We start from the raw sequence: 17,558 nt of genomic DNA, 5'->3' as shown, positions 1-17,558 counted from the left end.
TTGTACATGTAATTGCAATGCGCAGCTACTTATTTATGTTTTAATTGTAACTTTCGCTTGAAACTGGCCATCAGCAGTCTCTGCAGGAGACTGGTACTTGTGTATGGGCTGTGATGAGTAGGTCCGGTTGCTCTGCTTCTGCTTATGAGTTTAAGAGGTGAGGGCAGCCAGAGAGATGAAGGAGAATGCGGAATAAAGCCACCTAAATACAATATACTTCTGTTCTGTCTGTAGGATTGAGATGCTTCTTTTCACATTGATTGCAAGCATATAGCCAGGCACCTTCGTAGCTCAGCTCAACTGGAAATTAGGTTCCATTGATTTTGGATCCAAAACAAATTCAGCTTGGCATTTTGGTGTTTCATGCACCTGTGTCTGGCCTGGGTTTGTTTTTATGTGGGTGTTCTTAACCCACGAACAAGTTGGATGACAGTGGCTGGACTGATCTTGCTGCTGAATTGCTAGTGTGGGTATTTTGTTTTACAATTAGATATATTGCAGATACTTTCAACATCAAGAGTAATTTTGATAGTGCTGTTCTTACTTTGAAATTGTGAAACTTCTGATGACTAAGTAAACATTTTTTTCCTCTCTCTCTTGTTTTTCTGCAGCCAACTGGGTACATGGAAAACTCCATTTCCTACAGTGCTATTGAAGATGTTCAACTGCTGTCCTGGGAGAACGCCCCTAAGTACTGTTTACAGCTCACAATCCCGGGGGGTACTGTCTTACTGCAGGTACAGTAAACACAGAACTACAGATCTCATTTTCTAACTATGAATCTCATTGAATTTTTGTTTGCTGTTCAGGAAATCTAGTCCTAATTAGCTGGACTCAGAAAAGGCAGAGAACTTAGTGCTGTCAAGTTATCTGTCTGCCAGCAAATTTGCTCAGAGTGATACCTCCGAAACTCTCCAGGTTGTTTGACAGTCAGAACGAGAACTGTGGGGCACAATGATTTAATCTTCTTGATGGTTTTATGCATCAAAATAGTGCTCTGTGGAAAGGCGCATTAATTTGGGCCTGGAACAAGTCTATTTATACATTTATTCCTGAGTGAAACAAATCAAAAAGATCATCCTCCAATTTGTATAGGAAAACCATAGCTGGCACTGGAACTAACAGGTATTTTTTAAAAGGTATCTGGCCTTCACTGAAAGGTTTCAATTGAGGGTGTATATTTGTATGGGTGTCTACATCTGGTAGTTCTCTAAGTGCTGTTTTCCAACAGAAGACGCTGCGTTTACACTATTCCAGATTTCTTCATCCACTCGTGAGGCTTTGTAGGACTTTGTAGGTCATTAGTGACAGAAGTGCACTCCACAGCCCTGGCCTCTGACGCTAGTTTGGAGTAGGGAAAGAAAAATAACTGAAAACCCAGCTGGTTGCCCATGGACAGATTATAAGCATTTGTAACTTGAAAAAGACTAAATTGACTCCAGCTTAGCTCATATAGAGTTCTCAGCATTGTCGCAAAGACAAACTGATAGCTGTTATCCTTTGGGAATTTGTTTTTTTGTCAGTTGAATACAGTTATGGTTGTGTATATGCACTTTGCATAACTAGGATTGTGAACAGACTGGGTGAGCGATTCCTGCAGAAACTGTGAAGGAAAGATCAGTTTAAACTGTGGTAACTCATGAAAAGTTGCATAGGATATTTTTCTTGGAAAGCTCTGAACAACTTCAAAAGATTGATCATAATGGATCTTGCGTGTTTGGGTGTGCACATTTTCACTGTACTACTTTTGCAGGAAATATAGTTCAGTGGGTTAAAAAAAATGGGAATGCAATGAATGATACGTGATAGCATAGTCAATGACTCTGATGACCGTGTCTACTGGATGGTTTGTCTGCGAGAACCATGGTACGCAGGCCAGCATGTCATTATTTTTCATCGGTGAATGGGTGGCAGGAGGCCCTGTAGGGCCACAGAGCACGTGGCACCATCTGTATCCAGGGAGGGCTTCAACAAAGCTCTTCTGAACTGGCTGGATCTGCAGTTAATGAGGAAATAATCCAAGTGGCATCATTTAGCAGCCTGGGGCTAGGTGCTGAGCTGACCTGTGTTCTGCATAGCACAGATGTCTGTAGGAGTGTGAAACAAAATTGTCTCTGAGTTGGGAAACCAATACGAGGAAGACTGGGTTGTGCTATTATTACTCCAGGTCTCCTTTGCCTTCATTTCAGACAGGCTGATGGGCCCATTTGTGTGCAGAGCTGTTTACCAGTGGCTCAGGGAGCACAGAACCTGACTTCAGCCCTTCACGTGGTTCCTGTGCTTGGGGTTTGGAACAGCTTTGGAATGTCATAAAAATATCATGAGGTTTTGGTGATTTTCAACATAGCAAATACACCGTCACTCAGGAATGGGTAGAGGTGTATGTGGAAATATTCATGGCCACATCCTTTGTGGAGTGTATTTCTGGAGCTCCTTTTCATTTACCTCACTGATGTAGTCTGGCGTTTTGCAGCCCTGCAAATGGAGGCTGCAGCCATTCCCCCAGTGCAGCTCAAGTAAGTTTGGGACGACCTGAGGACATGTAACCTCATGGACGTGGGCTCTGCTGGTGCATAGGTAGCATTTGTGCATCTTTTTACATGTCCTTGGAGCACAGACGCGTGGCCTGTTGCACACAATGCATATGCACATGCCTCTGCTTGGCGCCTAGCACATTTCTGTGGCTCAAAATGTCTTACTGATTTTAGGCGTTTCCAGGGAGCGTAGGGAGTCTGAATGTCAGACAGGCTGCTGCAAGTCCACCAGAGTCCTGATTCTGTGGTTTGAAAAGACTCTCCAGTGCGTGACACCAGGGAAGGCAGGCAGACAAACCACGGTTTCCCAACAGCTAGATTAGGGTCTTCATTATTGATGAAATCTTCCTTGCCTAATCCATTAATTGAATTAATTAGAGAGAAACTCATTTGTCAAGGTGGATGATTGTGATTTTTTCTTGAGATAATTTTGACTCTGCTTTTCCATAAATTTGCTTAGCGGTGCTAGCGATTATGTTTCTGTCTGTTTCAACAGCTAGAATAGTTGCATCTGACTTTCAAAATTCGGTTTTTAAGTCTTTATGCCGTAGCTTCTGGTGGCTGCCTCTACTGGCTTCCTTCATAGGAAAGAAGATAACTTGAACCCACAGCTCCCTGCTGAGTTTAAAGGGAATTTGGTAGGGCATGCACAGCTGAATCTGGAGCAGCCTGCCACGTGTTTCTTTAAAACAAACAGACGAAACCCACAAATAATTACATTTGTAAGAAATTAGCATCTAAGTGTGGATGTTTTGGTATTTTCTTCAAAAAGCTTGGTGTCTTTGTGTAACCTCCTAGGAACTGATAAATGGAATGAGCTGTTCTTCTGTTTACTGTTGACTGTCTGTGCAGACTGGATCGCATTACAGTATAACTCTATGGGTATTTCAACATAATTGAAAATACAAACATTGAAAATGTTTTTAGTATGATTTAGTCCCTAGTAGTGTCTGGATTCATCAAATGTGGCCAGATCAGAGGAAGTATAAAAATAGAGTCCCCATATACAGCCGTAATGTGTATTCACAGATCCAAAAGTTTACCAAAAGTTAAGTATACTTAAGAAATCAAGATGCAAGAAATGGATTTACCTAGTAACTGCGTTCAGCAGAAATTCTCTGTTATATGTGACAAATACTCTTAAGTATCCAAAAGATTTATTCACCGAGGTGCTGGGAAACTGAGATGCTGAGAAATTAGCCCTTGCATGCTTCAGTTATTTTCAGATTTCCAAGAGACTTCAATATATTCATGAGAAATCGGGACTTCAAATCTTCTATAAAATCATTCTGCCTTGCTAGTCTAAGCAGCAGCACGTTCTGGTGTAATGTCAGACTCTGCTATCAGGAAGCGTGTGATAGTGGAACAAGTAAAACTAGTCCAAAACACGTTCCCAATAATGTTTCTTCTGAAGTGCACTTGTGGTGAAATCTGTTTGTGGTTTTGTTCTCTTCCCCCACCCCTAAAGAGTCGATCTAAATGAGTTTTAAATACAAGAAAATGTTCAAATGAACTCTTTTGACTTTCCCCCCGATTTATATTTCTGATTACTTTCAGTTTTATTTGTTTTTGTATGTGCTATTTTTCTGAATTCTCTAAAACCATGGGATACTATTGACATGGTTTGACATAAAATGAAGCATTGTAGTGGTTAATGAATTACAGGTTTTCCAGATCTTTCATTTTGCAGAGAAGTTTAAAATTTCATTTCTTTTTCACTGATTTGAAGCAGAAGAAAACTTCGGACAACGGGAATTTCCCTTAGAATGGAAATTTGCTCCCAGCAGTCCCGTAAGGGGATGTTGTCGCGTCGTGTTAGGACATCCTCCGTGTGTTTGTCTGTGCCATGCATGATAAATGCCACAAGAGAGTTCAAGTCCATGTTCAAGCTCTCATCCCCCCGTCTGCTGTCACCAAGGTCTATTTCTGGCTTGTTACTGCACAGGGATGAGTCAGAGAAGGAAGAGTGCCATTACCTTTCCTTACATCATCCTAATGTCCTCCCATAGCAGCACTGACCCATCCCAGCCTATTTTAACACATGAGAACTGACAAACAGTGCCGGAGGTGATGCAGCTCCTCTTAGGAAATCCGATCATGATAACAGGATGCATCTACCTGGGTTTTGGAGGAGGATTATTTGGTTCTCAGGCAGCAAAGGGCTTCATCTGGGCTGGGATCGCATGGAGAAGCCATCTCCGTGTGCGATGCAGCACGATGTTCTCCTGCCTCTCGCCAGCTGATCCAGTCCCTGGTCCTTCCGATGCGAAGCACTCAGCTCTTGTGGATTTTTTCTTCTTCCTTTCCTGCAGTTAGGCTAGCAGGTGCAAGAGGGGGTGTTGCTGGAGCTGTTTCGCTGGACACAAGCTCTATAGGCCAGGGAAATATAAACTAAATTTAGCCTTTGAAGAAGTGTGAGCTCCTCAGTATCAGTAATAGACCGGCCTCTTCGTGCTGTTGTCTTACAAACACAAAGCAGGAAAGCACGATGTGCGTTTAGGGTGCTGCGTGCATGTTGTTGAAGGGCGTTCTGCTACTCATAGTAAAATAGCTGGAATAACCTATCGAAGGTAATTGGGAAAAATCAGAGTGTAATTTCACAAGCAGCAAATGTGGGAAGGAGCCCCCGTAATGGGTATCAGCTGGAGGAAAGCAAAACAAAAACACTTTCTGCTGACCAGAGAGCAAGCAAGGGAAAGAGAAAGAAACACGTAGTAAACCCAGGAAGAGTTAAAAGCAGAATCTGGATCTTTAAATCCCACTTATTGCAACATCTTTTCAGATGGCAGAATCCCATGTGTGAAAGATGCTGGTGTAAGGAGAAATCTGGGAATTTTTTCCACGTGGACAAGCCTGTTCTTGTATTCTTCTGAGTGACGTACATGGCAGTAACGAGGGATGCTGAGCTGCTAGCTTACTGTTAGAGAAACTCAGTGGCATGGCACGTATGGTGTGGTGGAAATGACAAATTTTCTGTAGTTGCTGGTTGCTGTAGGCATGTTGGTATCAGTGGAGCCGTGAATATTTATGTTAGCTGTGATACTGGCATGCAACAAGTGTTGGATTTCCTATTTTTCCTAGAAAAAAAAAACACACTAGTTTTTAGAAATTCACTGTTTTTTAATGACAAACTGTCTTCCTACTCTTGGCTAAGAAATGAAGTAGTTTGGGTGCAGAAAAAAATAATTCCCTTGCTGTGTATTTGTACATTACTTTACACTGACGTTGACCAAAGCTGTGTATATGCAGGCATTTAATCTCTTGTACAATTTTCCTCCTGTGAGCAGTCCTTTTGAAACTGTTGAAATGAATCCTGTGAGTGAAGTTGGTACTGTAGACGATCCTGGTTGGCTTTTCCTTTCTGAGTGAATATTTGCATCCCAAGATTCGAATATAACATCCCTCAGAACACAGTACGAGGGTCAACGCATCTTTAAAAGCAAAACAAAACCAAACCCTGAACTACACAGGAGTACCACCTACAGCAGGCATTCTTCAAGCAGGTATTCTTCCTGCTCATAGGAATAACAAAGAAATAAGCTACAACTAGTTCTAATCTTCCTGCGTCTTGTACAGCTGTTACTGCCACACTTTCCTGTTTTCTAAAGTGCTTTTCTCCTGTGCTGTGAAAACAACGGGAGGCCCTGATTGCGCAAAAAGCCCCAAACCTTGTGCCATACCTGCTAAAGCCCTTCTGCCTGGGAGCAAAATTTGTAGCACAGCTGGGGCTGAACACAGCGAACCCCCAGGGGACCCAAAGTGATGGTTATGCAGATAGATCGGGGTGAAGCACGTTGGACATTTCCCAGCTTCATCGCTGACTGCCGGGGGCAGCAGCAGGCGGAGCACTTGCAGGGTTTTGGAGCTGTCGGAGGTGGTGGTGGAGAACGTGGTGGGCTCTGCGGGCAAGGCTGAGAATAAGAAAAACTTAGTTAAATGGGAAAAAAACCCACTGAAGTTCTTTTGTGTCTCTTTCTCTCCTCTTTGTTGTACCGGCTAAGCCCTCAGCTGCAGTACGCAGAGGCAGGTGGTGGTATGGAGGTGCTGGCCTCCAGGAGCACACATCAGACCAGACCATAAATGTGTGGGCAGCTCCTGTCAGTGAATTGCAGTTCCCTCCACAGTTACAAAGTGTAACTTTGGTGCTGGTTGCCCCAAACCTCAGAAATGTGCAGTGCCCTGAGTACATCGGTGTGGCCGTGGAGCCAGGCAGCTGGGCGTCTGTCACCCCAGCTGCCAAACTCCCCCTTCTTCCCATAAGAAAGAAGTGCTTCTGAGGGCTGCCTTTCTCAGTGCAAGCCGGGAAGAGAGGGAGGAACGCGGGATGCTTCTTGGCCTCTGCCAAGGGCCGGTGCTTCCTGCAGACGGCTGTGGTTTTGCAGCTCGCCAGGGTTAGCGGGCGGAAGGGTGCGCTGGCAGGATTAGCCTCTGCTGCCAGCCAGGGGGAGAGCCGCTGGCAGGCAGCTCCCCTGAGATAACCGTGCCCCGGTTACGTGAGTCCAGCCTATCTGTGCTGAACACTGTGTGGGGAGCTGCTGAAATGACCACTGGCTTTCTACGTTCTTCTTACCGTTGGCTCCTGATCACTACTAGAAGCGTGGGGATTCCCTAACGGTTTGTTTTCCCAGTTTTGTGTTCACTTGGTCTTCTTTGTCTTCGTTTTCCTTGGAAGTGGTCTTGAAAGAAAGCTTGAGCTCAGACAGGTTCTAGCTTTAGAGCATTCAAGCTCACAACCTAGATCCAGGTGCAAGTTTTCTTGATTCCTTCTCCTTTCCAGTAGCCAACTGTCTGTGCTTAGACAATGCCTGGTCCTGTGCTTGGAGCAGCCTCACTTTGCTAATTTTACTTCTTAAATGCTTTTTGTAGATCACTGCTTTCAAGTGAAAAAAGTCCTTGCTGGTTTGTTTTTGCCTTTTATATCATTCTTTCTTTGTTTTCTCCTCCAGTACTTGCAGTCCCCTGATGTCTCCACCTCTGCCTGACGCTGTTGTCCTCATTAATAGTTTCTGTCATCCAATTTGTGTAAGGCTCCAGTTGGCTGCAAAATCTATCTATATGTAGTATTTGCTATTTATTTGTAGAGTTCTTACAACCTGTAGTTGCTGACATCACAAAAACAGGACAGTTACTAATGGTTCTCAGCAGTTCCCATGTAGTGCTGTAGTGCTTGCTCTTTCTTTAGCCTCATGTGGATGTTGGCTCAAGCCACGTTATGATCAGACCGGAGATTAAGTCAGGTTGGTGTTTTGCCTGTTTGAGAGAAGTACTTCATATCCCTAGAACATTTTGGGGTTTATCAATTTAAATATCAGTGTCGTAGTAAGTTAGCATAGCTCCTGTATGCTCAATCTGCATATGATTTTTTTTTTTTCTAAGAAAGTAATGGATGTGTAACTTGTTAATGGTGCTGTTGCATAATATATGGGCTCAAACCTACAAATATTTTCAGCCCTTCTTAAAAGGCAAGTGACTGGATGTTCAGGCTTGTGGCCCCACTTTGGTTACTGTGTTTAAAAATATCTCCATATATTCTTCTGACAAAGTTGTTAATGGACTTGAAGTTCCTGATAGAGTACTCCAAATATCAGCTGCTGCAGTTTTTGAGTTTTACTGGCACTGACGATTGTTCCTACTAACAGTCTTGTCCTTCAGCAGCAGCCACTTCTGCTTCTGGTCTTTTCCCTGTGCACTGGCAGAGGTTTTTCCCATGAGTAACAAGATATGAAACTCCAGCTAGAGTCATCGTGAGCACTCACTTCTACAGGAATATTTATCCAAAAAGCACTGCTAGAGTTTTTGTTCCCCTCCATGAAATGTTTCTGAGAGAGAGAGAGGAAGGGAGGGGAGGGGAAGGGAGGGGGAGCAGGAAGAGAGAGAGATGGAGAAAGAAAGTACCTAAGTATATTTACTTTCTGCCTTTTTAATTATGGCAAAAATCTTCTTCATGTCCTATTGTGTCAACTTCTTTTTGACCTTCTTATTATATTAAAATACAGTACAAACAACATTAAATGAAAGTCAGTTCTTTAGCATACATAGGTAAAAGGTCTGCCTTACATATTTTAACATACATGTGTATACAAAATACTAGGTAAATAGCAGAAAGAAAATTGTTAAATATTGGCAAACCAAAATATCCCAAAGAACCCCACTCTAAGTGTTTAATGTTTTTAAAATTTTCCGTTGCATAAAAAAGGAAGGAAATAATGTTTTTTATTTCAGTTTGTAGCAAATTCATATTCTGATAAGTCAGCGTACTTTTTGAGATGGAAAGTTTGTTTCTGATAAACGTTGTGGTCAGTCAAGACTTTTTGTGATAGATTTATTCTGCTTTATTGCCTAGAGATCTGCTAGAGGAGCAGTTGATTCTCATCTCTGTATAAAACCAAATAACACGTAATACATATGCAAAAGAGCATTTACTCCATTTAGTTCAGAGAAATCAGTCCAAATTTGTTTCTCTGTGAGATCAGTATCTGACCCTGAGATTAAACACAGTTTTGGACTGCACGCAGTATTTTTACTTCGAGTATTCTTGACATTATCAGTGAACTTTTCCAGGAAGTGAAATTCAGTGCATACTTATCTAAAAAGGTGTTGGAGAGTAAAAATTGTTGAAGGGATGCTTTAATTTGCAGGAAACGAGTGGTTTTTTTCTCTAGTGAAGAAACCTCACCGTTTTTTAATGTGGCTAGATGGGCTATCCTATAATTTTCACTGATTGTGTAAAACATTTTGCATCGTGAGTAAAACTGGCAGGGACGAGATAGAGCTGGAAAAGCCAAAGGGCGTCTCTACCCACTCAAATGTTTCAAACTTATGTCACCTTGTTAAGGCATGCGTATTTACGTCACTGTGGATGCTTTTATATTTTTTGATACCGAGCCTTTTGACCTTTGGGAGCGCTGAACTATTCCTTCATTGGCTACGAACCTGGCTCCACACTGAGAATTTCTGGCAGCTCTGCTTAATACGGACAAAAAGGGGAGATCCCTGGGAGCCGTTATTGCAACATTTATGCAGTTGCTGCGGTCCGTGCATGTATGTGCACGTCTGTGTTGTGCTTTTCCTTCTGTTTTAATATCGCTGACAGAGCCGCGGCGTTATTTGAATTGCCTTGTGGCCAGCTGAGGAACAGGACGAGGGAGGCTGGCGCATGGAAAGAAAACACCCCTCTGAGTGAAATGTCAGCCCATCTTCTTGCCCTGCTTGCTGCGATTAATGGGAAAAACAAATGTCCTACAGCCATCAAAGATCTGATCAAATCCTGATTGAAATCAGTGAGGATTTTTCACGGTCTTTGGGCTGGACACCATTTCCTAGGAGGTTCATGTTTTGTAGGGTTTTGGTTCAGTATTTTACATCTGCAGCAAGGTCTCTGCGTCATTGCTTTCCATGAAAATAAATCGGTTGTAATGTCAAATTGTAGCTCTGAGCGAAGAGTTGCCCTCACTCTGGTGAGGCTGGGGTTGAAGTTAGCCAAGGTCATAAAGTTCGAAGAATACAGCGAGTGCAGCCTTGCTGCTTTTAGGGCACACATGGGCGACTTGCTTAGTTTTGGCTCACTGGTCTGAAACACTGATAGAAACTAATGATTCTATTTGCAACTTTTTTTATTACAGGCTGCAAACAGTTACCTGAGGGATCAGTGGTTCCATTCTTTGCAGTGGAAGGTAAGTCCTGCACTTTACAGCTTCCTTGTATGTCTCTTATACTACTTTTTAACATTCCCTGTTCCTCGGTTGTGAGAGCCCTGAATGGCTCTTTGCTTCCACAAACCCTAAATCAGAACGTTTGTGCGGTTCCAACATGTTCATATAGTGAATGAAGTGGACTGGACTCATTCACTTGTTACGTAGCCTATTGTTATCAACATCTGATGATTTCAAAAAAAGCAGATAGCAAGTGAATTCATGTAGAAGCAGTACAGAGATTGGATGGTTTGGGGTTTGTACTGTGAAGTGCAGTGCATTATGGAATGACTGCAGCCCAATTACATGTTCTGGGCTCTTGGGATACTTGGGTTGCTTTTCTTTTTCTTTCTTTTTTTTCTTTTTTCTTTTTTTTGGTGAAACTATGGAGAAAGAGTGTCTTTCAGAGCCACTTACTGTAAGTAGCATCAGTCTGTGTCCATGCTTTGAATGATTTAGATTTAAAGGCAGTGTCCATTTCAAAGATTTCGAGCCCTTTCTTGCATTCAGTGGGAACAATGGACTGCTTGCTCTGGGCAGGGGAAGCGGATCACAGTGACAACATTGTGTCTCCAAAGCAGAACATTCCTCATCACAAACTGTAGCTGCTGACCTTTGGATGGAATCCATATGGATCCGAGATGCAGTTGGAAATAAGTTTGGGCCAGATGCTGAGTGCGGTTGTCCTCTGCCTGGCGGTGTGAAACAAAACGGCGGCTTTGCAGCTCGGGATTTCTCTTCGGCGGGGTTTCAGTAAAGCCAGCCAGGTTGGCTGCGTAGCTTATCAAGATTTCAGCCTGCTGACAGCAACCACATGTGAAAATATAAGCAAGTCCCTCCCACCAAACTGGTTTGGCCGTAGGTGTTTCTGATAGCACTGCTGTTGGAAAATAGTTGTGTGACAAAACTGCAGGGTTTGTGGGCTTTGTATAGCCACCAGCGGCTGGCAGCATTGTGTGCCGAGTGGGTCCAGGTTCTTATCAGTAGGAGCCAAGTGTCGACATCTCCTTTTCCAGACCACTGGCATATTCTCCAGCCTGTTCCCCCAGCTGCCCAAATCAGCGTGGGACAGCGGTGCTGATAGCAGAAGGCTGGGCCCTGGTGTGGCACTTTATTTTGGCCTCTTGACAGTCTCATTAGCACAATGCCTAGCTGGCCTTGATTTCTTCGCAACTCCTGAGGATAACAAAGAGGCATTGAAGCTTAAAGCATGCAGAGACACTATCTCCGTCTGGCTGTTAATTCCCTCCTGTGCTGGCAGGCGAGGACGATCAGAGAAAGGCAGAACCTAGTCCCCGGGCAGGATGTTTGAGGCAACACCGTCCTGGTGGCATGTGCCCACTTCCCTCCTGCAGTGAGGCCAAGACTGGGGCTGGAGATGCAGCTCTGAAAAATGTGAAGAGCGTATAAAGGTGCAACCTGGTCCCACCCCCTCCCACCCCATCAATTTAACGATGAAGAAAAAGCCTGGGCAGAATGACCTGGCTTGCTCACATGCCTTTCAGTCATGGAGAGGGAGCTTTGCTCTGTGGGAGTTGTTTTTAAAGGAGTATTTCTTAAACTTTCCAACGCTTCTGACCAAGCCTCTCATTTTGGGAAACTCTGAGTAATTTAACTTGTTGCAAAGTAGATTTTATTTTTTGCTTCCTTGCTTCCCTCCCCACCCCCATTAAGTTGACTTTTGAAAAACAAGCGAAACATTATCTTGATTCGAAAGACCTTCCCTTTACCAAGAATAGCAAGTAGCTTTTTCCCATAAGAACGGTGGCAGGGTTTAGTCACTGCCCAGGTACTTTACACTAACAAATTCCTCTTTGCTAACACGGAGGTAGTTTTGATGGGTTTTATTGCTTAGCAGAGAGGAAGAACACCTGGTAACTTTCTGCTCTTTGCTTTGGAGGATATTTGGCAGGTTTAAGTGAAACCACACCAGAACTAAGAGGCAGGACAAGCAGTATACCTCTAGAGACCGAAGGAGCACGGTGTACCCTGCTGAAGCTTTTACCACTTCCCTAGCACTGCAGCCTGTGACTTTAAGAGCCAGGTGCCGATGTTCATCTCACTCCGAAATTTGCATGGTTTGATGATTAAGCAGTTAGTGAGGGAACCCACAAAACCCCACGAAGTCTATTCTTCTGGAATGGGTCATTTACACAAAGCACCAGCTGGCAGCGTGATCGCCGCAGCTGTATTATAATTGGGTGGTTGTGCTGATGAATGATATATTTGTCCAGTGGTCTTGCAAATAATAGGTCAAAACATTTCTGCGGGGATGCAGAGCACAGATGCAAAGTGGTGCAGACAGCCGAAGTAGCTACTCAGGGGAGAACAGCTACTCCACGGAGACGAGCTTGCTGTTGTTTGTATTCCTGGGGTGGAAGTGTCTGGGGGGTCCAGCTGAACCCAGAGCCTCCCCATACGAGGCTCTGCATGTGGATGGAGCAGGAGAACTTTGCTTCCCCAGCCCCTTTTTGCAGAGGGCAAACTGATAGCCAGAGTTCCCAGCAGTGGGGATTAGCCTGAGGCATACCCCCCTTGGTCTTAAAACAGGAATGCATGCAGTACAGCTGTGAGAGCAGATCTGGGCTCTGTTAATACCTTTCTGCCTCCTTTTCCTATGCTTCAAGCTGTTGGACTCGGTTGTGGCCTGCCTGTTGTCTGAGCTACCAGGAAAATGGCTGGCTCTAGTGAATTGTTGTATTGTTAAACATCTGGGGAAGCTCCTTAGGTTTGGGCACTTACCGGGTATCCTTTGGCCTGGTACAAAGGTGCTGAGGTCTGTGAGAGCTTTTATGTGGCGCAGTTTTAAGGATTAACACGCTGTGGGAATTCAATTTGCCAGCCAGCACCCTGGAAATAATTTTTGTTCCAAGAGACAAACATTGAAATAAAAATCAAAAATAATTTCTTTCTGCAGCCCAGAGAATAATAAAAGAGATGCTACAGATAAACAGAACTGAGAGAAAACCCAACATGTAATTATCCATGTTTTAGATCCAGTTCCAAGAGGTTTTATGTGTCATCCAGCTAACTAGCTGTCAAGATGCTTACACAGCTTTTTAGGTGTGACTTTCTCCTTGAATACTGTGCTTATTGAAGGCAGTCTGGATGTCGGGGCAGTCTGTTCCTTATGTACTCATTTTCTCTTGGGGTTTTCTATTTGAAACCCTCCCACTAAGGGTTATGCGTAATTTCTTGTTTAATCTGGCTATCAGCAACTCCCAAAAGATTATTGGCCACCTCAGCCTATTTTTAGAAATCCCGATTTCCTTTGGGTTATGGCTAAGCCAAACTGTCGTTGTTCAGAGAATAAACAGAACATGTTAACAACCGTCCAAATCCTCGTACATAAACAAATCATTAATCCATCGAGTAAGAAGCATTCCTTTCAACCAGGGAGGCTGGTTTGAAACCATGATACATAATCTTTGGTACTTGGAAGCTGATAAGTCATAGCAGTGTATCAATAAAGATAACAACACTTTCTGTGGATACAGAAAAGATGATAACACACGCAGTTCATTGCCCGTTCTGGATCTAGGCTAGATACGGTGATAACCAGCCATTTCTGTAGGGGATGACTACAGCTAAGCTTGGCTTTGATGGGTACTGGACCTTGTAATTTTGGGACACACACAAATACCCATCTATGTACCCCTGACAGTATCTGTCTGCTTCGTTGCCCATTTATATGTCGCTGTCTTTGGGGTAAGGCCTGTTTCTGTGTGCTTGTATGACGTGGCACAGAGGTACCATCCCCTTTAGACAACGTTGAGCCCTACTACAGCACGTGCTCTAAGTATGGGTCATGGAAAGACCACTTGACTAGGTTAGTACCACCCTGCTCTGGAATTCAACCTCCTTGAGGTCTTCCCAGGGCGTCCTGGGGTCTTCTCCTGTGATGGGCCCTACAAGTAGAGATTGGCATTTGCTGGGGGAAATGCAAACCTTTTGCCTGTAACCTAAAGGTTACACAGGGCCTTTTTAGCATGCTTGATGGTAAACTCTGAACACCGCCTGCATTATGAGATGTGGATTGCTTGTGTTTTCTGGTTAGCTGAGTGATGCAGCAATGAAACATGGCAGCTGAAGGCTTTGGGGGAATGTCCTGAATCGACCCAGGGCAGAGAGAATAGACCTAGGGCTGCAGTAAAGCGTGAAGTATGACTCAGGCTGGGAGCTTTGTGTGCCTATGACCTGGATCTTCTCGAAAGGCTTGCCTATATCTTGTCTTTCCTACTGATGCTATTAACCACTTCTCGGTTGTCCTCTCATGAGTAATGCTGCCTGATCAGGGATTTTACCCATCTGCTAGCAGGGACAGGGAAAACGTGTTAATTGTAGAGTAGTTCAGCTTGGAAGGGACCACTGAACATCATCTGGTCTTCTCACCACCCACATCCCCTTCCTTCCCACTCATCGCAGGGCTTACTTTGGAGTTGAATGAGGTTGCTCAGAGCGTGGACAGCCCAGCTGAGAGGCCGCAGACTGACCACAGAGCTCATGTGTGGTCTCCCAAGTGCTGAGCGGAGGGTAACAGCCACCTCCCTCCACCGCCTGCTTGTGCCCTTGCCTGTGCAGCCCCGTGTGTGTACGCACTCGCCGTCAACAAACACATTACCCTTGTTTTCACATTCATTTTCTACACAGACTCTGTGTTTTGATTCCCATGAATTGGGAACTGGAACAATGCTGTCATTTGGGATTTGCAAACATTTTGCAGTGAATGCTAAAACAAGAATTGTTGGCCCTCGTTCAATAACTTTAATTTTGAATTAATATTTCTCTGGTTCCCTTAGGGATTGCTTGATCTGTGTCTTCGGGAAATAGTTACTTCAATGCACAAGCGGCCCTGTTAATTGCAAAGGGATTGCTTGTCATGTAAAGTCACACTTGACCTGAATAATGAGACCCTCTCTGGTTTGTACCGTGTCCAGGTTATGAATTCCCTGTCCATTAACACAGAATATTTTTATACAGTAGATGATTTGCCCAGCTATGTGTGAGTGTCTGTACCTGTATCTAACAGGGAAAGTTCAGAGGGGGGTATTTTTCTGTGCTATAAAACTACACAAAATTAAGTTAAGAGAAACTGTTCTCAAAAGTGTGGCGAAGCTTTCCTTGTGTAAAAGCACCTTTACGGTTTTGTCACCATGGTAATGATTAAAAATAGTGCTGATACAGGAGTGGGACTTATATAGAATCTAAATGATGGCGTTAAAATTTAGAGCCTTAAATGTCGGTAAATCATGCCTTAAAACTATGAGATCGGGAAAAAAATCACATCAGTTATGGCTGAAAATGCCCACGTCTGTCGTTTGTGTTTAATCACCTGATTTACGATCTGAGAGAGGAAGCTTTGGTACCCTGTGACAACTCAGGAGCCCTGTGCTGTGCTTCATAGCGAAAATATTATTCATTGACACACTCAGCAGCTCTTTGGGGTGGTGTCTGTTGGACTTCGGACCCTCTCTTTGGTGGTTAGGGAGCACACACACAACTGTAATTGTCTTGGCTATTTCTTTGCTTTCTTTAGCTAAAAACCCCAAGTATTTTAGCAGAACACAGAACTTCACATTTTCTGTTATTTTGAGGTGAAGCAACAAATAATTCATATACAATTAGGCTGATGACTGCTTTTTTTTTTTTCCCCTTTTGTGTCTGTGTATGAGTCAATGATATATTGATGGGAACCTAAGCTGTGGAATTAAGGTTTGCCTTTCAAAGCCTCGGGGCTTTAAAAGCATTGTGGGCTTTGACTACTCATGAGCTTTAAAGGAACAAGCTCCTGACAAACAACAGGCAGGCCACAAGTGCTTGGCAGTTGCCTTACACTTTCCATGGAAAGGCGAGGTGAGGTGCAGCCTGCTGCCTTGCATGGGGCTCTCCGGTGCCATCCCCTCACCCTTTGGGGAATGGTTGGTCTGTGGGCTGAACAACCTCGCTGCCAGTCAGGAGCTACCCGTGGAAATCTCGTCATACACGCAGCCTTTAAATCACATTGATTTTTTGCTGTTAACTATTCTCCCCCACTACTTTTGGCTTAGGACGTTCCCACGAGCACATGAAGTCCGTTGGCTCCCTCGTTTTCCCACGCGTGTTCGATCAGCCTCAGGCCGTGTGTTATCAGGCATCACTTGAAAAAATCTTGGCCTTGCCTCTTGTTTCTGGGACCACAGTCTGCGGGAGGTAACCATGCTGTCAGCAGCAGAAAGGCACGGCTCTCACTTGGGGAAGGGAAAACGGATGGATGAAAAACAGACAGGATGCTGACAGAATTGGATCTAGACATTTCTTCTCATTATAAATCATTAGAAGTGTTTTAAGAAGGTAGAGCAGTTTATTGTTTTGAGCGTTTTGAACACGTCGGAACGCCACTTTGTCCGGCCAAAAGAGGCTCTCGGCACCGTGCTGAGATGCCAGCCTGGATCCGAGCTGCTGCTCTGCCCTCGCCCAGCCCTACGCACCCGCTTGTGTACCCCCAGCTGCCTCCTCCTGCATTGCCAAAAGAGGCTTTTTTAGGGAGGCGGGACTCTGGCCAATTAATCGGCCAGTGGTGAAATCTGAGTAGAAACTAGATAGTTATTTTCTTGCCTTAGCTAAGTCAGGACCAGCTCTAAATTTTCCCTGCTAGACTTGGATGCTATCCTATTCAAACTAATATTAGGTCTGAAGATAGAGGGGTGTCAAAAACAGCTGAATAAACAGGTCAGGGTGTTATTGTGTGCCTAGGTCTCGGCTCCGAGGAGGAGTAACTACAATTGCTGGAGTATGCTGCTTCTCAGGAATGCTGCCCTACTGGCCAAGAGGAATCCTCATTTTTCGTCCTGACAAATTGTTCTTCAGCATTATTCTAGGGCCGACCATATGACTAATCTTTTGTAATTCAAGACTTCCAGGTCACGGTGACCACTAGCTTCACCAAATTACAACTTCTCCTCTGTAGCTGCCCTAATACAGGGCTGCACCAAAATTGATCTCTCGGTAAGGTTCCTAGCTGCAGAGGCGAGGTAGAAATGTGGTGTTTCGGAGCTCTCGTATGAGCACAGCGCTGGTAGTCTTTCCCAGGAGTGTAATTATCCTTCCTGCACGACGCATTGGGTGTGAAAGCCTAACTCGGGGAGTTGGCACGTACTAAGTGCCTTGTTAAGCTGCTGTGCTGGGACCCAGTTCTGCATTATTGATGTTATGAGGACTCTTGCCAATTACTTCATGGGTGTCTGGAGAAGACTTACAGGAGCCTGAAGGAGCAAAGGAGATGGAGGTGTTGTTTTAGATTTCTCTTTCCTGCCTTGCATGTTTTTTTTTCTTATTTATTCCAGTATAATTACTG

General features: G+C 44.2%; 1 protein-coding gene across 6 annotated transcripts in view; it reads left to right on the top strand.

The window, feature by feature from the left end:
- The window catches only part of CMIP (c-Maf inducing protein), a 128,753-nt gene that overhangs the window by 69,068 nt on the left and 42,127 nt on the right, over positions 1-17,558 (top strand). For all 6 annotated transcript variants that reach the window (XM_035543200.1, XM_050713118.1, XM_050713121.1 and 3 more), the window contains exons 2-3: positions 612-737; positions 10,157-10,207. In XM_035543200.1, coding sequence (XP_035399093.1) covers positions 612-737; positions 10,157-10,207 — 177 coding nt within the window. The remainder of the gene's footprint in view (positions 1-611; positions 738-10,156; positions 10,208-17,558) is intronic.

The sequence above is a fragment of the Cygnus atratus genome, chromosome 12, assembly GCF_013377495.2.
Source record: "Cygnus atratus isolate AKBS03 ecotype Queensland, Australia chromosome 12, CAtr_DNAZoo_HiC_assembly, whole genome shotgun sequence".
Lineage (NCBI taxonomy): Eukaryota > Metazoa > Chordata > Aves > Anseriformes > Anatidae > Cygnus > Cygnus atratus.
This window is presented reverse-complemented; position numbering and strand designations above follow the sequence as displayed.